The sequence below is a fragment of the Canis lupus genome, chromosome 1 (assembly GCF_011100685.1).
Source record: "Canis lupus familiaris isolate Mischka breed German Shepherd chromosome 1, alternate assembly UU_Cfam_GSD_1.0, whole genome shotgun sequence".
Lineage (NCBI taxonomy): Eukaryota > Metazoa > Chordata > Mammalia > Carnivora > Canidae > Canis > Canis lupus.
Genome location: NC_049222.1, coordinates 57,615,760 through 57,642,354, shown reverse-complemented (window position 1 = coordinate 57,642,354; position 26,595 = coordinate 57,615,760). Strand labels below are relative to the sequence as shown.

The 26,595-nt window shown below is 37.1% G+C and overlaps 2 protein-coding genes and 1 long non-coding RNA gene across 5 annotated transcripts in view; 2 read left to right on the top strand and 1 right to left on the bottom strand.

Moving 5' to 3' along the window:
- ZUP1 (zinc finger containing ubiquitin peptidase 1) overlaps positions 1-9,343 on the top strand; it is a 28,665-nt gene extending 19,322 nt beyond the window's left edge. For both annotated transcript variants that reach the window (XM_038526633.1, XM_038526634.1), the window contains 3 exons: positions 4,271-4,422; positions 5,486-5,706; positions 9,104-9,343. In XM_038526633.1, coding sequence (XP_038382561.1) covers positions 4,271-4,422; positions 5,486-5,706; positions 9,104-9,151 — 421 coding nt within the window. In that variant the 3' untranslated portion in view covers positions 9,152-9,343. The remainder of the gene's footprint in view (positions 1-4,270; positions 4,423-5,485; positions 5,707-9,103) is intronic.
- Positions 9,344-10,831: 1,488 nt separating this feature from the next.
- On the bottom strand, positions 10,832-25,131 carry RSPH4A (radial spoke head component 4A). 2 transcript variants are annotated; one of them, XM_038526631.1, is made up of 6 exons: positions 24,133-25,131; positions 22,220-22,454; positions 16,835-17,575; positions 15,173-15,320; positions 14,216-14,333; positions 10,832-12,135 (listed from the first exon to the last, which is right to left on the bottom strand). In XM_038526631.1, exons 1-6 carry the CDS (start codon positions 24,810-24,812, stop codon positions 11,904-11,906), a joined length of 2,154 nt encoding a protein of 717 aa, XP_038382559.1. In that variant the 5' UTR covers positions 24,813-25,131; the 3' UTR covers positions 10,832-11,903. The 2 variants fall into 2 exon arrangements, with proteins under 2 accessions (XP_038382559.1, XP_038382560.1); XM_038526632.1 differs by lacking the exon at positions 15,173-15,320 and having other exon boundaries at positions 11,981-12,135.
- On the top strand, positions 11,397-23,575 carry LOC119870774. The gene is made up of 3 exons (XR_005353817.1): positions 11,397-13,239; positions 14,750-14,808; positions 22,399-23,575. It is a non-coding gene; the product is annotated as an uncharacterized LOC119870774 (long non-coding RNA).
- Positions 25,132-26,595: the final 1,464 nt, after the last annotated feature.

Below are 26,595 nucleotides of genomic sequence, written 5' to 3'. Positions count from 1 at the left end.
GTGCTCGCTAGTCTCCTGGATCCCCTTCAAAGCTAATCATGTAGCATTCCATCATGGTTTCCTTGAAGCGGAGCCTGGAATTTTTTCTGGATTCCATGTCTTTATCTTTTTTGGACTACTCTTCTGCTTAAACACATCTTTCATTAGCTCCCTAAGGAAAGGTGTCTAATGATAAACTGATAGTTTGGGTGGCTATATTATTCTAAATTCAAAATCATATTCAGATCAAATTAAGTTTTTACTCTGTTGACTTCTAGCAATCAATGTTCCTATTGAGAACATAAAATGTCATCTGATTTTCATTCCTTTTATATATAACCTATTTATTTTCTCTGAAAGTTTTTTGCATCAACTCTTAGTTCTGCTGTTAAGAAGTTCTACCATGAATGTGGGGCTTTAATTCATTATATTGGGCATTTGTTTTTCCTTTTGAATCTGGAATTGTGAGTTTAAAGATCTCGGGATAGGGGTGAAGAGCTTGGACTTTGGAGTCAGACTGCCTACAATTGATTCTAGCTTTCCTGCTTATTGGCTGTATGACTTAATTTGTCTATAGCTTAGTTCCATTATTGATAAAAAGAACATGTAAGTACTAACTGCTTCACAGAGTTAGAGTAATATTAAATAATAAGGTGCTTAGAACTGTGACTACAATATAGTAAGAGCTCAGAGGTTAGCTGTTGTTTGATAATTATGATCCTTCCCTTTTCTTTATTTTTTTCTGGAATTTCTGGTAGTTGGCCACCTAACTCCTTTCACTTTTTAAGTTTATTGGTCACGTTTCTTTTTTTTTTTTACCTTTGCTTTTGTTTTACTATGTAGACTTTCTCAGCTCCCAATTACTCTATTGAAATTTGTATCTTAGCAATCATGTTAATTTTAAGGAGTAATTTCATAGCATCATAGTCTGTTATGGTGGCAAATTTTTCCCCAGCATTTATTTTCTTTCTATTCCTTGGATTTTGTGGGTTTCTTCCATGTTAATTAGTTTTCATGTCTGTTTATTTTAGTCCTTTGCTTTTTGAAAGCTTTCTTCTAACTTTTGTAAATCCTTAGTCCATTCCTAGAGTGAAGATGAGGCACTAAAAAGTTGATCAGAGGGTCCTGTAAGATTTTATGGAGCTTGAAGATGAGCAGGCTTCATTTACAGTTTTAAGTGGAAGCTTGCTATTTGAGGAACTCTCAAATTTCAGTAAAGGACCATTCAAAGAAGAGTTCTCCACTTTCCTGCCTAAGCTCCTACATTGATGGAGGGAATAGTTAACCAGTGATTTGCCTTCCTTGTGGAAGCTTTCAATTTGTTTCATATTGTATAGTCTCCCCAATACCTAGTGCCTCTAAGCTTCCAGCCTCTCTGGGATTTTAAGACAGTTGTCTATTTTTTTGCATTTGCTTTTATATTTCCTTTTCTTGCTTTTGTCTGTCTCCATTCTTTTGTCTTTACTATCTGAATTATTTTCTCCTTCAGTACTATGTTGTTGGGCTTTCAAGAGGGAATAGAGATAGATGTTTGTCATCTTTTTTTTTTTTTAATATTTTTTTTTAATTTTTATTTATTTATGAAAGTCACAGAGAGAGAAAGAGAGGCAGAGACACAGGCAGAGAGAAGCAGGCTCCATGCACCGGGAGCCCGACGTGGGAATCGATCCTGGGTCTCCAGGATCGTGCCCTAGGCCAAAGGCAGGCGCCAAACCGCTGCGCCACCCAGGGATCCCGATGTTTGTCATCTTTTTTTTTTTTTTTTTAATTTTTTATTTATTTATGATAGTCACAGAGAGAGAGAGAGGGAGAGAGGCAGACACAGGCAGAGGGAGAAGCAGGCTCCATGCACCGGGAGCCCGATGTGGGACTCGATCCTGGGTCTCCAGGATCACGCCCTGGGCCAAAGGCAGGCGCCAAACCACTGCGCCACCCAGGGATCCCGATGTTTGTCATCTTTAATTGAAAGTTTGCCTTTAAGCTTCATGGCTCTGTATTTTCCTTTATGCTTGTTTTACATTGTTCCTACCCTATTAATATTAATTGATTGGTTTCAGAGGTAAAAATATTTTTTAACTTTTAAACAGCAATAGAAAAACTTTAAATAGAACTTTAAATAGAAAAACTCGTGCTTTCTCAAAATAAATAAAAATTTATTTAAACATTTTTTTTAAATGTTTTTTTTTATTTATTCATGAGAGTCACACAGAGAGAGGCAGAGACATAGGCAGAGGGAGAAGCAGGCTCCCCGCAGGGAGCCCAATGTGGGACTAGATCCCAGACCCCGGAATCACGGCCTGAGCCGAAGGCAGACACTCAACTGCTGAGCCACCCAGGTGTCTCTATTCAAACATTTTTTAAATTGAGGCACAGTTGATATATAACATTATATTAGTTTCAGGTGTACAGTGTAATGATTTGATATTTGTGTATATTATGAAATGACCACCACAATGTCCAGTTAACATCCATCACTGTACATAGTTACAAAATCTTTTCTTATGGGAACTTTTAAGATTTACCTTCTGAGCAGCCTTCAAATATGCAATACACTATTATTTTTTTTTAAGTTTTAAAATTTAAATTCAATTAACATATAGTGTATTATTAGTTTCAAAGGTAGAGTTCAGGGATTCATCAGTCATATATAATAAATCTATAAAAGACAAAGACTTTAATAAGTATATTGAATTATTTATATTGAAAGTACTATTTTAATGCCCTCTAAATTTATTTTTTCTCTTTTTCTTCTTGCCAGTCTGTTGACACTTTAAGACTACATATTATACTATGTACTGAGTTTTCAAATAATGTTTAAGGAAAGGAAAATATCTAGAATACCTGATATGTCCAGCTTTTTTCTTGGTGCCTGAAATAGTTTAGTTTTTTAGTAAAGCCACTTTAATACTATACTCTGAATTTGTTTACTATTTGTTTAAATGTCTTCCTTTCTCTAGGATATTATTCAAATTCTAAATCTAAACATGTCATCAATTTTTAACCTAAAAGCAGTGTACCTACTTTTTAAAAATTTAATCAAAAGTTCAGTGTTTAAAACTTAGTAATCATTTGGTAGTTATCAACAGTACACTTGCTGAGGCTAAGGATAGCAACCATTGCAATTTTGGTGTATTTGGAGATTTTATTGTCCAGAGAGACAAGGAAAGGGTATCTGTGCTGTACTTTAAAGTGACAGTAAAGCTCTTAATTAATTTTGCTTATAACCCAACCTTTTATTTATTTTTTTAAGATTTTATTTATGTGAGAGAGAGAGAAAGAGTGACTAAGCACAAGCTGGGGGAAAGGCAGAGGGAGAAAGAGAATCTCAAGCAGACTCCATGCTCATCTCAGAGCCTGATGTGGAGCTCGATCTCAGAACCCTGAGACCCTGAACAGAAATCAAGAGTTGAACACTTCACTGAGCCACCCAGACACGCCTTACTTATACCCAACCTTTTAAAAATAGTTACTGAGAAGTGTCAGTAGTGCTTCTGGTTAAAATAATTTTGTTTATTCAAGGTTGACTTCTCTTGAAGAAGGAACACCACTGTGGTCTAGTGCCAAATAGGGGATGGGTAGATGTATAGATAGGAATATATACAGAGTTCTTCTAACATCTTTACAGGTATTTTCTTGTCTATTATTGGAATATAAGAGCCCAACAGGAAAAATACTCAGGATATTTTTAGTGGATATGAATGGCTGTTGTGGAATTAAAATTAGAAGTCAGCTTCTAATTGATCATCAGGTTTAGAGATTTTATTTATTTTTTAAAGATTTTATTTATTTATTAGAGACAAAGAGAGAGGGAGAGGCAGAGACACAGCAGAGGAAGAAGCAGGCCCCATGCAGGGAGCCCGACGTGGGACTCAATCCTGGGTCTCCAGAATCACGCCCTGGGCTGAAGGCAGTGCTAAACCACTAAGCCACCGGGGCTGCCCAGGTTTAGAGAGTTTAGAATGAAATTTGTGTCTCAGATTACATGTAGGTGACTTTTAAAAACCAAGTATGGTCCTCATTTACTATTCATGGAGATTCTATATGTCGGAAAATGTTTGTAACTTTGAAATCAGCCATCAACCTTATTATAAAGTTATTTAAATAATCATTTTTTCTTAAAATGATACTTTTCCTGATATATAATGAAATTTATATGTATTTTCTTCTTAGGAAAATACTCCTGGGATAAAATTAGTTCTAAATTAAATTTTTTTTGTATTTGATAACTCCATTGACGAAAATGTTTTAAAAAATAATCTCCAAATAATCCATTTTGTCAAATTTTTTATAGATGCCACATTGTTGATTTTCATAAGTCAACTGGTCCTTTGGGTACCCATCCTCGCTTATTTGAATGGATATTGAACTATTATTCTTCAGAGAGAGAAGGGAATCCAAAAGTAGTGTGTACATCTAAACCTCCTATCTATCTTCAGCATCAAGGTTGGTATAACTCATAGATAGGAAGTATAGCTTATAAGATAATACTTTTATAGGACAACTAATTGGCTTTTGCTTTAGGATAGATTAAGATTCAGATACAAGGGAAGAGGGGAGTATTGTGACATTAGTCTGATTTTCAGAGCTACATTGTCATTATGGTAGCTTCCTAGGTAATGAAGGATGCTGTGCCTCATTCATTCAGGGCCCCTGGGTTCACTCTTCCTTTCTTATTCCTCCCTTCCTTTTTATAGGTCTTCATGTATGTCACTTCAGTGAGGCTTTCCCTGATCACCTTCTTTAAAATTCCACCTTGTTAACAGCCCTCAACACTGGCATCTTCTCTCTCTTCCCTGCTTTATTTTTTTTGTATCTAACGTAATATATGCTTAGCTATTTACCTTGTTTATAGGGTATTCCTTCCTTTTAGAGTAAAAACTCCACGAAGGCAGGAATGTTTGTTCTGTTTGCTTCTTTACAGCTAACTGCCTGGAATAGTGCCTGGCACATGGATACTTGATACATTTTGTTGAACAGATGATTTGAATCAATAGGAGTAGAAGAAGTAAGTGTAGGGAATTTTGTTACTTAGCAATACAAGCTGTAAATGTTGAGCCCTCCCTGTTGAAATTCTAGTATATATTAATTTACTTTTGTTAACCTTTTGGATTCATGAGAGTTTCTGTTTTGTGGTAATTTTCAAATGCTTTCATGTGAGATGATTTGATTAAGAAGGATCAAGGGATTAGGAAAGAAAAACTAAAATATATGCCACAGTAGACATAATTTTTTGTAACGAAGCCTTTAAGAAAAAAAAACTGAAACTAAAGGTTTCAAAAAATGAAAAGTAAAGGTTAGGAAATAGAATTAAAACTATTTTGTGTTTAGAATGAAAGACTGGTTAGAAGGACTATTTATATTCCAAAGACACATGTGCACACACTGCATACAGAGAGTATATAGTGTATGTGTATGTATTTAGTAACATATCTATATGTATAGCAATAGACAGGACATACACATATATACAGCTGGGTATGTTTTGTTTTGTTTTGTTTTTTGATAGGTCATAGTCGAACAGTTGTTGGAATTGAAGAGAGAAAAAATCGAACATTATGTTTACTAATATTTGATCCTGGATGTCCTTCTCGGGAAATGCAGAAACTATTAAAGCAAGATACAGAGGCTAGCAATCTCAAACAACTTCGGAAATTTGTGGGAAATTTAAAACATAAGCAGTACCAGATAGTGGCAGTAGAGGGTGTTCTTTCTTCTGAGGAGAAAATTGTAAGTACTTACGTATTTTCTTGTGTGAAGCTTGAACAAATTGAACTTACGGGTTTAAAATTTTTAGTTAAGATCATCAGTGTTATCCCTTTTTATCTCATTCTGTATTTTTCAGTTGGCAAAGATATTTTGGTTTTCTATCATTTAATTTCTGGAGTGGACATCTTTAAATTTCAGGTGCTACCTAACTTGACTCAGAGCTTCAAAAAAATATTTAATTTTTTAAATTAAATTAAAATTAATTTTTAATACCAGGCACATAATGAAAAATGGCAACATATATGGTAAAAAGACCTAACTTAATCCGAGGACTCCTAATGCATATTGGTCTTAACAATTATGGTTTATTAAATGTGATTCTTGTGATTATTGAGGCTCTGTGTTATGCACTTGGGTTTACTGGATATATACACAGTTCTAGAATTTAACTTCAATACAGTTGCCTCTTTATCCCGTACAGCTAAGTGATGACTGGTATGTTACAGAAGAATTTCTAGAGGTTGAAAACCCTCCACTTAGTATAAACTGAAGCTATCTATGTATGTAGTGGCATATCAAGTCTACAAAATGCACAGTTCCCAGAATCTTAAAAGGAAAAAAAAAAAAAAGTGCCTATTTGAGTATTCCACATGGATTTGTTTTCCCCTAAGGAGAAGAGAGACAGAGGCCTAGAGAGGAGCATTTATGAAGAATAACAGGATTACAGGTGGAAACACTAAAATTGCTTTAAATGAGAGAGAATTAGAGTAATCTTTTCAGCCTCACAACTTGGGATATAAAGGCAAATATTATTTCAGAGGTTCTTCAGTTTAATTAAATCTTAAAGGTTTCCTTGGAGTGAATTACATGCCAAAATTGCATTCATTTTTTTCACCCTGTCATATCTTTGGCTACATAAAGAGATTAATTTTATTTATTTATTTATTTATTTATCTATTTATTTATTTAGACTTTAAAAAAAATATTTTTTTATTTTAATTCTAGTGTTAACATACAATATTATACTGGTTTCAGGGATATAATATAGTGATTCAGCAGTTCTGTACATTACCAATTAAGTGTATCTTAATCCTCTGTACCTATTTCGCCCACCCCCCACCCACCTCCCCTCTGGTGGCCATCTGTTTGTTCTCTGTAGTTAAGAGTCTGTTTTTTGTTTTGTCAGAGGTTAATTTTAATTGTTATAAAATGCCAAGATGCTTGTTCATCAGTATACAGGTAACTTATGAGAGCATAAGTGAGGTTAAATATTATCATGGAACCTAGCTGAACATTTTAGTTCGGTGTTATGTTAACTTTCTGATTGTGGGAACTGAGATGTTGTTAGAATAGTAGCTTGTCCTTTTCTTTTCTTTTCTTCTTTTTTTTTTTTTTGAGTCATAGAGAGTAGCTGTGTCTTTAACTTCTTTAAAAGAATTAGAACTTGGCTCATTATGTACAATACTGCTAGGTGGAAAAGAAATAATATGATTATAATTGTAATACTAATAAAGTATTACTTTGTAATGCTTGCTTTGCACTAGGCACCACGCTAAGCATTTTTACACAGATATTAACTAATGTAATTACACAATTGCCCTATAGAGTAGGCTCTATTATTCCCATTTTACAGATGAGGATGTCTAGGCTCAGAAGAGTTGTTACATTTCTGAAGTCACACAGCAGCTAAGTAACAAGAGGCAGGATTCCAATTCAGTCAGTTTACATCCAGAGTTCTGCCCTATGTGGCTGCTTCTGGGAGGATACAATCTCTTGTTTCATATTCGTTAATTAAGCTTATATGTGAACAATTCACTTTTATTATTGAAAAGATAGGATACTATATTTTGAAAGATGAAAATCAGTTAACATTATTTTTACATACCGCTTTCAAGCCTACGTTTTTGTTTCTTCCTTTTTGTTTTAAATCACTGTGTCTTATAGTTATTCTGCCATTTTTAACAGTGCTGTCTACCCTGTAGGAATTCAGCAAATACTGCCGTACTGATTGATCTGTGTATCACCAGATAGACATCTGCAGCTTCAACTAAGGGCTCATTAATGACTTTACTTTTTATTTCAGAGTGGTGGTTTATTTATAGCTCATTTTAAAATGTGTTTTTCCTCCTAAGTGATAACTATAATTTTAATTGTAGGAATTTCAGAACATATTTGGTATTTTAAAGTATCCCAAAGTGTAGATATTTGTTTTTTTTTTTTTTTTTTTTTTTTTTTAAATTTTTTTTTTTTTAATTTTTATTTATTTATGATAGTCACACAGAGAGAAAGAGAGAGAGGCAGAGACACAGGCAGAGGGAGAAGCAGGCTCCACGCACCAGGAGCCCGATGTGGGATTCGATCCCGGGTCTCCAGGATCGCGCCCTGGGCCAAAGGCAGGCGCCAAACCGCTGCGCCACCCAGGGATCCCAAGTGTAGATATTTGTAACTGCATTTTATATTCTTCATATTTGGAGTTTAATTATAATATTTTAATAATCATGCAGCTCTTACTCAAGGAAAGGAAACAGGTTTCAAACAATTGTTTTTATCCTGGCAGCTGTCCTATAATTACCATAATGCATTTCTGCCATAACTATATTTTGAGTAATAATTCCAAACTGTTACAGATGTTGGAGCACTTGGTTAAGTGAAAGAATTTATGTTGGCAAATATCTCCTAATGCAATTCAATTAAGTAATGCATACATACCTACTTAATAGCCATTTTCCTCAATTCTTTTCATACATTGACATATTTTAGTTAAATTCTACAAAGAAGCACTGCATTCTGTTTTCCATTTTGTAATCCTTGTACTCTTGATTTAACTTCGTTTTAAACTGGCTTGGTATAATATGCCTTGATTCATAACTCAAGTTGTAAAAATAGAACAAATGCTTAAAAGTCTTTTAAAGTGACATTTAAAGCCATAATGAAGGAGATAATTTTCTTAAAGATTCTCTGCTCACAACCCTCTCTGTTTATACGTGTCTCTCTGACTGTGAGCCATCATTTTTATTTTTGACTCATTATTCCTTAAAACGGTGAATTTTCTTTTTACTCTTTTCTCTTTACCTGGTATTTTGTTTAATTTCCTTTTTTTGGGTTGGTTTTAAAAATCTTTATTACTAGAGCACCTGGCTGGCTCAGTTAGCTAAGCATCCAACTTGATCTCAGCTCAAGTCTTGATCTCAGGATCCTGAGTTCAAGCCCCATGTTGGGCTCCACGCTGAGTGTGGAGCCTACTTAAAAAGAAAAAACGTTTATTCCTAATTTCCTAAGTTTGAAGTTGTAATTTTTCTTAAGGAATTTTTATTATCTTAAAAAAAGTCCAGATTTTATTTTTTATGTTAATTAATATATATTCTAAATAATGGACTTCTTGCTTAAAATTAACAGTTTTTTAAAATTCCTTTTCAAGGCCAGGAGACAAGCTTCTCAAGTCTTCACAGCTGAGAAGATTCCTTGAAGAATTAAGCATTTCAGTGATCATGGGATTTTACTTTCTTTTCCAAATTCAGATACTATAAACTCCCTCATAGTGCTTACGAATCTGAATTCTCTAAATACTCAACTTATAATTTCTGAAACATCCAAATCATACCTCGAGTACCTCACTGTTTAGAAACTATTTCAATAAACTGTTTTGTTTGCATTATGAGTTCTGTATTTCCTCTTAGAATTATGTGTTAGAAACTGGTTTTGTATGATAGTCATATGTAATATTTATTGGGTCCTTGTGTTAGGTATTCTTAGTACTTCCCATGTATTAATTAATGTAATCTTTAAAATAATTCTGTGAGACCAATTCTGTTAGTCCTGTAAGGAAGCTGAAGCTCTGCCAGGTTTGTAATTTGCCCAAGAAAATGATTGTAGTCCAGAGTTTGAACCCAGGCTATCTCCCTTCCAAGCTCTTAGCACTTGAGCATTATGCTTTCTTTCATTACAAAACATATATAATGAAATTCCCTCTTTATCACTTAGAAATTACCTTAATACTTAACAGGTATAACTCTAAAAAGAGGGATTTACTTTTGTTAAATATTTATACTCTTACCCATACAACTGTGAATTAGAACCTTGTGTTTAACATGGCCTATAGGAAAGAAACTTTCAGATTCATGTTAGATGTGTCAAGTAAGGTTGTAAGCAGGAATCCTACTTTGGCCAATTTGAGCAGAAGGGAGTTCATTGAAAGACTATCAGAAGCTTAGAGAATACCAGGTAACTAGGAAATAGTGCTGGGACAAAGACAAATCTAGAGGCCAGCATGTGATCCGATTTATAGCAGAACAATCAGATTAGGAGCTGAGGTCAAATGTCTCTGCTCAAAATTCAGTTTCTAGAAAGGGCACATCTGATTGGCATGAGACTATGCCAGGGGACAGAGGCAGTTTCTCAAAAGGAAATCAGGGTAGATAAGGAAATGGATATAATACAACAACAAGCAGCACCATGAAAAAGAGGAAGAACATACTTGAATAAGGTTTTATAAATATTAGCTACTCCATCAAATAGTAAAAGGTGCACTCCAAGAATGAATAATACTGCCAATTGGAAAATTCTGGAATCATCCTTTCTAATATTCTATCCCTCAGGCAGCCAGCCAGATTTCTACTTTATCCCATTTCATGCCATCATTACCTTTTATCTAGATAATGGGATCATCTAACTGGTCTCCCTGTCTTGATCCTCTTTCGGTCAGTCTTCCACATGGAAGCCTAATGTTCTGAAATACAGATGTGATTTTGTGACTTCCTTGTTGAGTCTTCTTCATTGCTCCTCGATAAAGTCAAGACATTCCACACAATCTGGGCCCTGCTTACCTCTCCAGGCTCATTCCTCACCACTCTTAAAATTCTGCTCCTTCCAGCCTAAAGTCCTTTGCCAAAAAACCGTGGTTACTGCCTAGTACCCTTCTCCCCTTAGTTCTCCACCTCTTAGAAGTGCTTTCTGCGAGGCTCAAGTCCCAAGTCCAGATTAAATGCACCTTCTAAATGTTTGATAGCAGTGTTTTTCAAAGTGTAGATAGATCAGTGATCTGAGAACTGCCAGTCTGTGACAAGATAATTTCAGAATTTAAAATTGCTGTGATACTTTATTTTACAAAAATAATGGCATTGGGTTAGAATTTTTATTTTTAGGGGTTCCTGGGTGGCTCGGTCAGTTAAGCGTGAGCTGTGCATCTTGCTTCTTGCTTATCAGGGAGTCTGTTTCTCCCTCTGCCCCTCCCCCTGTTTGTGTACTCTCTCTCTCAAATCTTTAATTTTTTTTAAAATTGGTACTTCACAGAATTTGAGAAGCACTGTTCTGTGGTACCCTGTGACATTTATATTACAATACCTGCTAAGTCGCAATCTATTCTAATTTTCAATTCCTCTTTTCATATTCCCTTCCTTGAATGGAAGCTCAAAGACTTCAGGAGCAATTGCTACTTTTTAGCAGTAGTCTCAGAGTGCCTGGCACATAAAGGACTCAAAAATACTTTTTTAGTGAATGGAAATAATAAACTCATTTTTAGATAAATAGGAGTAGAAAAGTAGTAATCTGAAGCCTGGATATTCCAGCCAGCCATCTCTGTGCAGATCATTTTCCCCCAGTCAGATCAAACCAATTTCTGTAAGGAAAAGGAGTCAGACTGACAACCTTTTTAAGAAGTTAACAAGTAAAAGTTTTGAGTGTTCCCATCTTTGAGCAGGTGATAAAATTATAAATCCTCTCCCCAACAAAACAAAACAAGACAAAAAACAACCCTCCCCATACAAACTCAAACAAAATATTCACATACAGTATCACAGGCTAGTTAAAAACACATGCTCTAATTCAGGGATTATCAATATTTTTGGCCTCAATACCCACCAACAAATATTAAAGTCCCCAAGATTTTGTGGATTACATCTTTCCATGTTTCCATATTAGAAAATAAACCTAAGACTTTTTTTTTAAGAATACACATTCTACTAGCTGTAATCATCATAACAGTGATATAAGAATATGTCATTTAAGCCTCTGGAAAACCCATCAAGCATCTCTTTATAAGTACATATTAATAGTCGCACATACAAAATTCCAAATGACATTTTCAAGCAATGACATTTTGCACATGAAGAGTTGCCAATTTTTACGTAACTGTTACTACATATTATATATGTAAAACTGGTTCCACACGTGGTGTATGTGTACCAGTCTCACACAAGACTGGGCTGATTTTATTCTTGGTCCTAATCATCTTCCTCATCTTCATCTTCCTCAGTTTCTTCCATTTCCTCAGCAGGAAGAGCAGCTGCTTCTTGAGCGGCTCTGAAAGCCTGCTCTTCCTCCACACTAGGATCATCCATTTCTGTAATTTCTGCTCCGCTGGGGTATTCTTGACAAACTGGGGGTAGAGCTGGAGGTGTATAGTTGTCTGGACTATATTTATGACCCCAGCCTATGTAGACATTTTCAAACTTTCTATAAAGTTTGAAGAGAAAGTAGATAATCATTATACAGTTTTTCAGTAAGAAAGTTGATCCTTCTGTAAAAGCTGATCACTCTCTCTTAGACCATCATATTCCCGTAATTTTAAAACAATACATTTTAAGTGCTAGGGATGAAATCGCCCTCAGTGATTCTTCTACCACAGGAAATGACTGATGCAAACTGCTTAAGCTAGTTAAGAGGCTGGCCAGACCCTCCTCAAAATGTACCCTACACCTGGACCACAACCTTTAATTGTTACTATTTTCAGAAAAACAAAACCAATAAGTTTAAAAAAAAAGTTACTAATCCTCTGTAGAGTTAGGAATAATTAAAAAGTTGCCAACCTAGTAAATTGTTGGTATGACAGAGGATGCTTGCTATTGGTTACAAACCTGTGTGTGATTTTTTTTTAGGCCCAACTGTGCAATTGTCAGGTGCCACCTGGCAGGCCTCACAGGAAAACTGCTGTTTCCATGCCAGACTTGATGCCCAGCAAGACTGCACCACAGTCTCTAAGGAAAGTGGTAGTCTGACCCATCGGGCCTGTCATGTTCTCCCCATAGTTGAGTTCTTAGCATGGGTGCCTTCATTCTAGGTCTTATCTGAGGCCTTCAGCAGAGGTCTTCAGGTGCTTCTGCCAAGGCTTCCTTATGGGGTTGGGGAAGGGCGGGTACCTTAGAGACACTGCTCCGTCCTCTGACTCAGTACTCCATACTTTTTCACCTCTAGCCTTTCCACCCACCCTCCACTGGCTTCCTGAGCTCCCGAGACCGTAAAACTGCAGCAGCCTATTATCTGGGGACTCCTCAGTGAGATGGCCCCCACATCTACACTGACCCACTGACCTCCCATCGTTGTGTCATTCCATGAAGGAAAATAGGACAAGAGTAGTCAGAGTTTTCTCTTGCTTATATCATCATGGTAAATGATCAAAAGCTTAACTCATTTAACCTGTTGCTTTAACAGCATCTCTGACATCTGGCAGCCCAGCTCTCTCTCCAGCTTAGCTGAGCTTCTGACAACTGGGTTCTTAGATGAGAAATGGAAGCATAAGACAAATGGAAGTGTATGTTCTGGGTGAGGGAGAAAAGGACAGTGAGTATTCTCTTGATCCTAATTCTCTTGGAAGTGATAGCTTAAATAATACATACTTTGAATTATTTTTTATCAGGATACCCAATAAAAATTATGTGAGCCTTAGACTAAACACTGCACAGAACTACCTCCATTAATGCTAGAAAATGAGTAAGTCTTTTACTCAATCAGAATAAAAACCATATTAGGACAGAAGTCTGAATTACTCTTGTATTCTAAATCTGATGCTTTACTGTGTAATGGAGATGTTATTTGAATGAATCTTACAGCACACACTCTTGACATGCCAAGATGAGTTAAAACAAGTCACCCCCCCTTTCCTCCTTCATGAGCATTCCTGGCACCAGACTTGGCTCCAGAAACAGATACCACTGAGAAATTCATTCCAGTTTAGAAAATAGCTTAACAGATTGTGGTGGTGTAGATTCCCTGGGAGTGGTCATCTTGGCAACAGGGAGAATTTTATCCCAGGCAGTGACACTACCCACTATGGAGTCCAGGGACTTCATCTGCCTCCAGCCTCTTGCTCCCTCTTTATCTCAGCCAATTCCCTAAGCTATGAAATGAGGGGCCTCTCTTCCCAAAGTTGTGATAAGAGCTGATGAGGAAGATGTAAGTACAAGTGCTGAACATGACATCTGGCTCATGGCCTGGACCTTCCTAGGAATCCACATCTCTACCAACTATCTGGATAGACTGCCCCATGCCCTTTTTTCCCTCCCATCCTGGTCTGAGATCTCACCCTAAGGTTACTGTGAATGGCTACCCTGAACAACCACCCAGGGCAGCCTTATCTGTCACTCTGGGGTTGCTCTAACTCCTTTGCCCAGGCTTGTACTTTACTTGGGGAAGCAGGTAAGGGAGAAGAAAAAGAAAGAAAAAAAAAAAAAACTGGAACATAACATTCCAGCGATAACTATAATTTCTAGCATTTAAATAGTCTTAATAATGGCTTTGTAAGCTGTCAGATACTTACTTGCCATTGGAAAAGGCATATGCTCCAGGCCAAAGGTTGGATCTAAGGACTGCAATAGCATATTGAGGAATGAGATTTGAGGACAGCCGTGTTGTCCAAGGTGGTATATTCTGGATTTCTGTAAACCAAAGAGAAATTCAAAAGCGTAACTTCTAAACAGACAAGGATCTGTTGTATAACAGAAAGTTTTTAGAAATCTTAAAACTCATACTTGACACACAAAGAAAAAGTAAGCATCAGCAACTTAACATAAAGTCAAAGGATAATTTATGAACATTGTGGAACAACAAAATTCAATTATTTATATGCATGTATGTGTGCAGGTGTGTGTCCATCTGTGCAACAGAGAAAAGTTTTAGAAAAATTATCTAATGACCAAGTAAAAGATCAAATTATTATTATGAAGGAGAACAAGGGTTATAAGCAAAGATGCTCCAGATAGAAACAAGAATAGAAGGACAAGGGTAGATTTAAAAAGCCACAGTATCTCATCTAATATTTTACTGTAACTATGTTGGGTATTTATGGCCATAGGTCTTGGCTGCAGAATGCAAGACAAGAATGAAACACAAGACAACTGTCAGCATTTCCAAGTAAGAGCTTCAGCCAATTTACATTTCTTCCCTGTACCACTCATCACCCTCTGTCTGAGGAAGTTGGTGGTGGGGCCAGCTATAGTCTCTAATCTCCGCTATGCCAAGGCACGTGAAGGGGAAAGTGGATGAAATTTAGGTTCCTGTTCACTTTTTATTGGTTTCCAACTCCCATGTATTTACTCTATAATATCCACAGTATATTATGTATACATGAAAAATACACTATAGTGTATATATATATTATATAGTGTATATAATATGGTGTATATATATTATATAGTGTATACTATATTATATATACATAACATCTGTATAGTGTATATAATACACACAGCATATTATGTAGTTTGTGTAAAATTACCTAAATCTTCAGAGATCGGTGTCAAAAGAGGAGGCCCCACTTCCTGTTCTATATAGTCAGGCTCTTCTCCTTTTTCTTCTTTTTCTTCATCCTCCTCCTCTTCCTCCTCCTCACTCTTTTGTATGGGGTTAAACCAATTACAGCGACCCTGGGAATGAGTGTTGCAACATTTAGTCGTCTAATGAAGACCTTAAAATATTGAAATATTTATTCAGATTAAAGCAGTTATCTGCAGAAGGTCCTACTATGTGGGAATTTAATCAATCATTTATTCATTCAACATTCCTGGTGCTAGGTTTTTGATCTAGCATATTTCAAGCAAAAAATGCTATAATTTATTTCACAAATTTGCCAACTGCTTAAAATCAGCAAAATCTTAGTGAGAAAAATATGTACTTTACTGATGTGTAATAAATAATTTATGTGAAAATGATAAGGTGCTATTATTAGCAACAACGAATTTTTTAATGCAATAATAAAGTTAGGTAAGGAGGTTTGGGGTTATTTCTCATTTAAGTGACTCTTATCCAGAGACATATAAGAGTACCTCTTCCATAGATCAGATGCAATGATTTTCTACCTACAGATGAGACAGTACAGCAGGATGATTAAGAGGATGGATGCTGGATCCATTCTGTCCATTCACAGGTGACCCTGTTGCCTATTACCTATAATCCCTTTTTCGCATTTTCTAAACTCTCTGTCTTGATTTTCTCATCTGTAAAATGAGGATAGTATTAGTCTCTCATACAGTTATGAGACTTACATGAGATAATATATATAAAGTGCTATTAAGAGCACCTGGGGGATCCCTGGGTGGCGCAGCGGTTTAGCGCCTGCCTTTGGCCCAGGGCGCGATCCTGGAGACCCGGGATCGAATCCCATATCGGGCTCCTGGTGCATGGAGCCTGCTTCTCTCTCTGCCTATGTCTCCGCCTCTCTCTCTCTCTCTCTGTGACTATCATAAGTAAATAAAAATTAAAAAAAAAAAAAGAGCACCTGGGAGGGGATGCCTGGGTGGCTCAGAGGTTGAGCGTCTGCCTCTGGCTCAGGTTGTGGTCCCAGGGTCGAGTCCCGCATCGGGCTCCCTGGATGGAGCCTGCTTCTCCCTCTACCTATGTCTCTGCCTCCCTCTCTGTGTCTCTCATGAATAAATAAATAAAATCTTAAAAAAAAAAAAAAAAAGAGCACCTGGGAGAAGAGGTGCCAAATAACTGCCAGATAGCACTGATTATTTTCATGTTTGTTATATTTTATTTTTCTTGGTATAAAAGCTCCATGTATTATAAAATAAAAAGAACTGCTCCCCAAACTAATGCACCTATCTATATTTGACATATAAAATATAATATAATTAATAAAAACTATAATTAAATCATAAATTATAATTAAAATATAATTAATTAATAATTAACCTAAATCCTTACATAACTTGTCAAAATCCCCCTAGACATATTTATTTTATTTCTGTTTGGAAATAAAAACTCGAAGATCCCAGATCTAGACTACTCGGCAATTTTGTACTACTCTGCTTTTATTTGATTTTTCAATGGTTTCTTTGTCTAGGGTCTGGAGAACATTGTTTTGTATATATTTGTGCATTGTAGAGAGACTTTAATAAAAATTTGCTGATTGGCTGATAGAGAATTGCAAAACCCCTACCTGAGAGAGAATGTGTTGCACATGATGAACCCAATTGGATAGAGATTCCACGAGATCAATCACTTGGATGCCTTCAAAATCGGGGTTTTCTTCAAAGCTGTCTCGCCTGCCTTCCACCTCCTCCTCCTCTTCTCCTTCCTCTTCGCCAAACTGATAGAATCCCAGAGGGCTGACATGGGTCCCTGCTGAAATTCTGGCAATTTGTGCTCGTAAATAATTGCTCTCATTGCCTGGAAAAGGCGGGTAGCTCACAATGGGAGCATCTAAACGCCCAGTGAAAAACTTCTTGATTTTTCTTGCAGTGACTATTTGTGCAGGTGTCACCGATGGTAACTTCACCCATGGTCGGCCCGGTTCGTTGCAAACAAAATACACATACTTGTTGGCCCCTGTTCTGCTTTCTTCTTTCGGGGTAGCCTGTGGGGTCTTGTAAAACGCCCTGGGTAATTCATCTTCGTCGTCTTCATCAGCTCCACTGTCTCCATCGTCCCTCTCTTCAGGGACATCTTCGTCTTCTATGTCCTCTTCATCCTCGCCCTCCCGGAATTCTACTTCAGCCACCAGGTAATTCATTTCCAGACCCAAGATCTTGCCCCAGAAGCGGCATCTTTGGATTGGGTGGGTGTCAGTAAGCTGCTTGAGGGCGAGAAATATGCGATAAGTCTCATCTGTGCCCAAGCCAACTCCAGCTTGTTCAAAATAAAAGGCTGACTCCATTAGGTTTGGGAGAGAGTTTTCTGCCTGAGGATACAAACGCGGTGGTTAATGCTCTATCTCTAAGGGAACTGCTTGCTTCCTTTTTCCTTTATCCACATCTTGCTATGAGCTCTACTTTCCTCCTTCCATCACGTCTTCAACATTCCTTGTAAGGCTTAGAGCAAACTCTGATCATTCCTGTATTCCAATTTTTCTCTCGTTACTTACAGATCTAACTTCTACTGTTGTGTCTTATACTCACCAATATGAGAGTTGCCTCATTGTATGTGTGTGTCTTAAGGATAATTGAATAGCTACTAGAAATAATAAAAATTCAACATCCTCTTTTCATAAAAAAAAAATACTTAGGTGGTCCCTTTCCTATCCTGAAATAACAAAATATAATCTACCTCCCTACCTACATTTAGACAAAGTTTATATCTGTTTGTATAAATTACCACTGTTTTTCTAAGAAAGCAGTATTTATTGTGTACATCTGATCATAGATAAGGTAAATAAAAATCAATATGGCCCTCTATATAGGGGAATATATAGGATAAATAATAAAAAGATAGAAAACAAGTGCTCAGATGTGACTGCCCTTGAAAACATAATTTAGTCAGGTATTTGCCCCTACTTATAATAAATACTTTGGGGTTTAACATAAGGAAGAAAATAAAAAATGATATTATAAAGGAAATAGAAATGAAAAAGCAAAGCCTCAAGTGGACTCTTAAGAAAACATCTGTGAGAAAGTAGAAAATAACTTTAAGTAAGATAGGGATCATGTGCAAGTTTTAAATAAACGAAGACAAATTGTAGACCTTGAAGATGGAGAAATTGAAAGCACTTTGCTAATTCTTACAAGTGTTCTGCCCTTGTTTATGTTATACTTTTGGTGTCAAAATAAGCACAATGACTTTTTTACAACCTTCATCACTTACATGTTTGGCATCTGTCGCACCCTTCACCTTTTTTTCTTTTTCTTTTTTTTTTTTTTTTATTTGAGTGTAGTGGGCACACAACATTGCACTAGTTTCGGGTGTATTCATAGTGATTAGACAAGATTATACACATACAGTGCTCACCACAAGGGCACGATACTATTACAATATCATTGACTGTATTCCCTATGCTACATCTTTTATTTCTGTGACATTCATTTCAAAACTGGAAGCCTGTATCTCCCAATCCCTATCACCCATTTTTCCCATCCCTCTGCCCCTCTCTCCTCTGGCAAACATCAGTTTCTTCTCTGTTTTTACAGGACTGATTCTGCTTTTTGTTTGTTTATAAACTTGTGTCTTTTTAGATTCCATATATGAGTAAAATTATATGGTATTTGTCTTTCTCAGTCTGACTTATTTCACTTAGCATTATACATTCTACGTCCATCCATGCTATCACAAGTTCATCCTTTTTTATGATTGTGAAATAATTCATTATCCTTATCCCTTTGTCTTTCAGTGGACATTTAGGTGGCTTCCATATCTTGAAATATTGTAAACAATGTCCTGCAATAAAGATAGGGGTGCATACATCTTTTCAAATCAGTGTTTTTGTTTTCTTTTGGTAAATATTTGGTAGTGAAATTATTGGATCATATGGTATTCCTATATTTAATTTTAATTTTAATTTATTTATTTATTTTATTTTATTTATTCATGACAGACACACACACGCACGCGCGCGCGCACACACACACACACACAGAGGCAGAGACACAGGCAGAGGGAGAATCAGACTTCATGCAGGGAGCCCAACGTGGGACTCGATCCCAGGTCTCCAGGATCACACCCTGGGCCGAACGCGGCACTAAACCACTGGGCCACCAGGGCTGCCCCTATATTTAATTTTTAGAGGAACTTCCCTACTGTTTTCCACAGTGGCTATCACTCTTCATCCTATACTGTCCTTTTAAACTATTTCTTCTTAGTCTCTAATTGGCTCCTTTTCCTTTATTGAGCCCTAAATATTCATGTCCTCAAATTTCAGTCATCATTCAGTACTTTATGCTTGGAAGATTGCTTCCACACACTTCAAATGTTATATTGTTGTTCAAAATCTAGCTCTCTCACTCTGACTTTTCTCCCATGTTCTACACCTGTGTTTCTAGTCATGAGAAATTTCAGTTGAATAGTCTACATATACCTCCAATTAAGATTGCATTCATATTTCTCTCAAAATCTTCTCTTTTTACTATATACCCTATCTTTGCCAATAATATCACCTTTCACTCAGGTTCCCAAAGTAATTCCATCACCCTATTTCTTCTCACTCTCTACACTTTCATATTTAATTAGAGTCCTACTGATTTTACCACCTAAAAAGCTATGCCCATTATCCCTTCCTCTTTAGCTCATTTCTTCCATACTAGTCTCCATCCTGACTCCTTATCCTGTCACAGAAGGCTTCCCATGCTCTCCTTGCCCTGTTCTAATCTTTCTTCTTTCATTCTCCTCCACATTATTTCCAGAGTTACCTTTCTAAACCAAAAGTAAGATCATGCTATTGACTTTTATTGCTATTAAAAGCTTCTATTGACCTTCCATCATACAGAAGAAATTTCTTATCAGTGCACAAGAACAGTCTGGCTTTAAGCACCTGTTTGCTTTGTTTCTATCACTTCCTCAATCCCAGGCTTCACTTTCTCAAACATTACATAATGTCTCCTGACTTTTTATTGCTCCTTTTGCTCAGAATTTATTCCTTATATAGTCTTTGTCTCATGAACCTCTACTTATCCTTCACGACCCAAATGAAATATCACCTCCAGTACAAAGCCTTGCCCAATTCCCGGTAGTGGGAATTAATGGAGTTAGTCGCTCCATTCTGTTTAATGGCTTGTAAAAACAATATAACCATTCATTAAATTCCCAGTATGTGCCAAACCTATCATATATAGTACTCTACCCCTTGAGTTGTTGACATGTGATTATCCCTGAGGCTTGGAAAGTTTCATCACTCACTCATAGTCACACAGTAAGTTAAGGGATTGAGCTACGATTCTAATTCAGATGTAACTCCAAAGTTCACATTTTTTCCCACCAAACAAAGCTATCTCTATTTTTGCACTGATCAAATAGTGTTACAGCCTTTTCTGCTTCTTTCACTAGACTGTCCTGACTTAAGTTGGGCAGTCTTTTTTATGTGTGTATCATTTCACATGTATGTCTTTCTCACGTGTAGCTGGCATGCAGTGGGTGGTCACAGTGCTTGTGAATTACTGGGTTAACAAATAAATGAAAGCTGAAAACTAGGAACAGGAATTCTCATGTGGTCAAAGACAGGAATAGAAACATGAACACTCTCCATCTTAAGTCTGAGACAGAGTTGGTCACATAGCTCATATTTCAATGCTTCCAAGACCTATGTGTCTTCCTGTTCCTGCATCTTCCTACTGCCTGAGGTAGAACTTTTAATCTTCATCTGATGGCTCAGCTCTTCTTGGCTCTAAAACCAAAGCTACTCCTCAATAAGAAGAATTTATGAAACCTGATTAAGGGGCTCAAGTTCCAGGACCAAAACACCTCATTTGTGTTCTCAGTCCTAGTTTTAGGATGCAGATCTCTACCATTTAATACTGTACCAGTGGAGGGCCCAATGCCCTATTCTTTATACTAGAGTCTGATTTCTCTTTGATAAAGTCCTCCATGAGAGTGTCTGCCTATCTGTTTGATCCCCACATGCTGATTGCCCCCAGACTCGTCATCTCTGTGTGTGTGGCTATCTAACCACATGTTTGAAGTAAGATACTTTCAGAAAAGTTTCAGCTGATGTCAACTCCTTGACACCTTAGACCTGTTTCTTCTGAGTACTCTGTATTCCACTGTGTCACAAAGGTTGCGGAGCACCTTACCCTCCTATCTTTTTCTTGACTGAACTCTCCACCCTTCTGAAAATACCTTACACCAAACATCAACATTGCAAGCATATAGGCAGATTTTAAGGAATCTAGTGGTACTATAACGGAAGCTCAGTAGATATATAGTATAAGTTACTCAGTAGCATAAATTATAACCATATGGGCATTCAAGAAACAGAATACTTGATGCTATTTTTAAAATATCTGGAGCAAAAATTTCTGTGGTACAATAATTTTATTCTTTAATGATAGCTTTTTTATCTTTGACACCAGCTTTCTCTGTAAATATTTTCAAAACACATTGTCTATAGCTATTAAAATAAATATTTTATCCCTCTCTTGTTGTATTATGTCCCATTGATGTAATATGCATACTATGAGGAATTCCGTTGCCTTGGAAAATAACGCAAAAACATTAGAGGTACTCCTAATTATTCTAGTAAATTAATGGGGAAAATAGGCAACTTGTTTTAAAGCCCAACTTTTAACTATCTGACGTTAATTCACTCATTCAACAGATATTTAGTAAGAAACAGCTTTAGACCTATATCTATACCAGGTACTTTGGAGAATATGAAAGATGAAGGAATCATTTTCTCTTATAACAAGGAGCTCAATCCCACCAATATAAAAACTAAGCCTATGTAATATTAAAACAGAATGTGAAAAAATAAGAAACTCCAAATAAAGAAATGAATGGTGTGAAATGAGATTGCAAATACTATTCAGGAAACTATAGAAGGCAGTCAATATGAATTTCAAGCCATATGCACTCATCTCAAAACCCGAAGATTGCACTATTCAAATTTATAGCCATGACTCACTATTTCATCTTCCAGTTCTTGGTCGGCTCCCTCCAAATTTCCCTGAAGAAAAAGAGCCTTTTGCTTCTCTGCTATTTCATATGTTGGAAGCATCTCATTCTCATTTTGTAGTGTATCTAATTTTTTCCTAAAATGTGCCATCTTCACATCCTGGCTGATACTTTCAATGATGTCCACAGCATTTTCAGGACGCTCATCTAAGACCTTCGTGAGCATATCAGAAAGATGATCATATCTACCCGAAAAGAGAAGATTCCAGGTAACATCCATGTCAAAAAGGCTTTGAAGAAGTATTACATGCAGACTCAATTAGTTGGTTTCTAGGAAATTTCAACAACTCAAAGCCTTCAGAAATTTTAAGTGGATAAACACAGTAACTTCATCTGCCACAAAGATCCTACCCTAGAATCTTCCTTATTTGATATGAATATTTAACTTATTTAAAAAACATATTACAGCAACTAGAGTTCTTGATTTGCTCCAAAAGGGGCCATAAATGCCATTAAATTGCCATTAAATTGAGGACTCTACATCCAAATTTTCATTTTATTTTTCCAGTTTTAATATGTTTACATTTGATTTATTTATAGTTCTTCAGACAAGATATTGTATCAGTGTGTCTTAAGAAGTCCAAACCTGAAAATGCCTTTCTGTCAAATTATAAAATATGTTTATTAGATTTTAATTCACAATTATAGCTTTTTCAATTTGGAAGCTATAATTAATATATAATTATATATTATTATAATATATAATAATATAATTAATAACTTAATAGAATGACAGAAAGGAGGAAGCAATTCTTTTTGTAGGCTTTTTATTCAACAGAGAAAAACCAATATCAGATATTGTGTTTTAGTAAAAGACTGTTTTAATCACAACAAAAAATATTTTTCATGGCTGTCAAATAAGATCTGCAGATAAGAGAGAATTAAAGTCATCTGTTACTGAGCAGTTTTTAAATGCAGGCTCTACCGTACTTAGAAGATAATAGTGAATATTATAAGAGATGTCAATTTATGACCTCAGAGACTTAGCATTTGAAAATAAAATTTAGATACTTAAGTAATGTCAGTTACAAAATAATTCAGTAAAATAAATTTTTCCATTTCGATGTATTGTGTTCAGTTTTAAATTGTTAGTGAACTCTCAAGTATTTATAATGAGTTTTTCTGGAATTGTAACACTGTTTGTAACACTATTTGTAAATTCATACTTGTTATTTAACCCAGAGAATTATGACCATAAGTTTATATGAGAAATTCAAGTAGAATCCACTACTTCACATCCTTGAAGCTTAGTAAATAAACTGTAGCTTAAAACAGTATTTTAGAAAAAATCTTTTGAATTGTTAGTCTTGGGTTTTGTGGAAGATTTTTCACATTAAATATTAACTTGAAAAAATTCTTCAGACCTTAAAATTATTGTGACCAATTCTCCTAGTTTGCCCTAGACTAAGGGGTTTCTCAGGATGCAGAACAATCAGTGCTCAAATCAAGACAATTCTGAGTAACTGAGATAGTGACTCACCCCCTCACTGGCCTGGTGGGGCAGGGAACTCAAAACCAAGCCAGACAAGCACCAGGATGCCATGCACTCCCTATCACTGGTAGACAATTACTTTTTATAAGCATCTAGGAGAGATGCTTGGACTTCACTATTTTCATGATCTATTTTAAACCCAAGGTTCCATATCCCTAGGTTTTATTTCTGTGTGCAAAGGGTCTTTAAAGAAGTTAAAGGAATCCCCATCAAAGATCTGTTTTGAGTTCTGTGTTGCAAAGAGTTACTAAGTCACTCTCTCCTACAAATGCAGACTTTTCAAATATATTTCTATTCACACTCTTTCACACAAAGATACACTCCCCTTTTTCTTTTCCTCCTCCTCCCTCGTTTTTCCCTTTAAGACTTACAAATTTAAGCCAGACTTGCTACTGGTCTTCAGTAGGTAAGCCTTAGCACTCTGAATGGCAATCTCAAGCAGGCTGGGGGCCACTTCTGAAACCCCAGGCTCAGCACAATCCAGATCATAGTTACTGTTTGAGTCTTCCTCCTGAAAGATGTTAAATCTCAGCTCTTTTTGTTTAGAGTTGTTCTCACTCACATCTTCTGGGCCATACAGGTGATGTCCGGTTTGCTGAGACTGTTGAAAGATGTTTCCTTCTGATTGGCACATTTGAGGAGCAGTCGATTCTCCTTTATCAGATGATTGTTCCAAATGGGGGGAGCGAGGTGTCTCAGCTTTGGGATCCACATCAGGGGTTTTGTCCGACTGCCAAGGTGTGCCAAGCTCCTGTCTGGCCAGAGTCAGGATAGAAGGAGGGGAAGGGGCCTCCTGAGGAGGGGAAGGTGCAGATGATGCGTCTGGTCCTGTGAGGTCATCCAGAGGAGTGCTGGTTCTAGACTGTGGGCTCCGAGGAGGGCTGCTTCTGGGTTGGGGTCCTCTTTCTGGCCCCTGCTCCGACTCCAGGGGCTCAGATAAACCAGACTCCGGATCTTGGGAAGAAGCTACTGTTATTTCTTCCCATGGCCGCCCTACTTCCCCCACTTCTTGGTCTGCCTTTTCTTCCTTTGGGGACGTCAAGTCTTCCATGGAAGGAGTCGAGAAAAAACGACGTTGTGGATGAAGGGGGCGTGCAGATATGGAAAGAGGCAACGCAGGGCAGTTACCTTGTTGAGGTCTGCTGAGCGATTCCTGGGTCCCAGCGGCTCTGCAAGTTGCAGCGTCCTATCTCCATAGCAACCCCAGGCTAGGGTTCCTCGAAGGGCAACTACACACACCTGTTGCCAGGATTCCAGGGAGGAGACCAAGTAAAATGAAAATCCTAGATTTGTGATTTGGTGAAGCCTCTGCTCCTCTTCTTACCGCAGCCAATCTGACCTGCTATGCTAGTCGACCAGTCTTGGCTGGAAACCTGAGAACTGGAGCCTGGAGAACAAAGGAGGAGGAGCTTCAGGATCCAGCGCGGGGTGGGGGGCTTGCCGGGTCTGATGGTTTGATTCAAGTTGCGCACAAAGGGGCGAGTCAAGCATTAGTGGAGACATAATGCATTTATAGATTGAGTGTGTGTGTGTGTGTGTGTGTGTGTGTGTGTGTGTGTGTGTGAGAGAGAGAGAGAGAGAGAGAGAGAGAGAGAGAGAGACAGGGACACAGGCACAGACGCAGATGCACCTTTGGAGCCACGAGGTGTCGGTGCCAATGAGATGCCAGTGTGCGGACCAGTGTGCAGACCAGCGGTGTCTAAGACTTACCCTTAGAAGGCAGAGCTGTCTCATCTGTGCCCTCCAAACTCGAGAGACTCGGAGGATTAACAAGGAAGTCCTGATTTTTGTTCTTCCCCCCTCTTAGGGAATATGCCAGAGGGGTAAGCAGAGTATTACCTTGACGGTGAAGGCAATGCAGAAGGTTATCCTATACATAAATAATGCAGCTCATAGGTTTACTTGTTTTCTAGTGATTGAAATTCAACTTAACCCTGAAACTATACTGGCATAGCATAATCCTTTTTTTGATCATATAAATGTGAATTCATAATTTTGCAATATTTAAGGTCATTACTATGACTATTAATTCGTATTATTCATGAAGAAGGTATAAAGGATGAGACCATATATTAATTAGTCCTTAATCTATGTCCCTGTATCTCTCTTTTAATAAACTAATACTTGGTTTTTGACCCTTTACATTGATATAACTTTCAATTAGCAAGATGTTGGTCATTAATTTTAACTGCATGAAATAACATAATACTTAGCTCTTGCTCACTCGCAATTTAGTGGGAGAATTACAGGGCTCTTCCATAAAACTGTGGACCTTTAACCTTCACAAAATACACATGTCTGTGCACACAAAATGTTGCATATAATTTCTGCTGGTTCAGGAACTCCTTGAAGTGAAACTCCTCAGAACAGAACCCCTGGAATAGACTTAAAATGAAAGAAAAACTAGGGGGATCCCTGGGTGGCTCAGCGGTTTGGCGCCTGCCTTTGGCCCAGGGTGCGATCCTGGAGTCCCCGGATCGAGTCCCGCATCGGGCTCCCGGCATGGAGCCTGCTTCTCCCTCTGCCTGTGTCTCTGCCTCTCTCTCTATCTCTGTGTCTCTCATGAATAAATAAATAAAATCTTAAAAAAAAAAAAGAAAGAAAAACTAGAATGATGAATTAGGGGAGGAAGGCAACTGAAAGGAATAACCTTAAGAAAATGTCTGTTATTTTTCCTGCTTCATTTCCAGCCCAAACATCTATCTAGGCTTTGACTCTAATCCTAAAGTTTTTTCTCATTATTCTTAAAATAACTATCAAAAGTCTTGGCCTACTAACTTAGTCCCCTAATTTTTCTTTCATTCACTCAAATGTTCCATATTCCTTCTTACCTC

What these genes read in the sequence shown, in the direction of transcription:
- RSPH4A (XM_038526631.1), bottom strand. Translation starts at nt 24,812, where the DNA reads ATGGAAGACTTGACGTCCCCAAAGGAAGAAAAGGCAGACCAAGAAGTG. An exon ending in TGCAACACATTCTCTCTCAG is followed by an intron (nt 15,321 to 16,834) that starts GTAGGGGTTTTG and finishes ACTCATTCCCAG; the next exon opens with GGTCGCTGTAATTGGTTTAA. An exon ending in ACCGATCTCTGAAGATTTAG is followed by an intron (nt 14,334 to 15,172) that starts GTAATTTTACAC and finishes TTTGGTTTACAG; the next exon opens with AAATCCAGAATATACCACCT.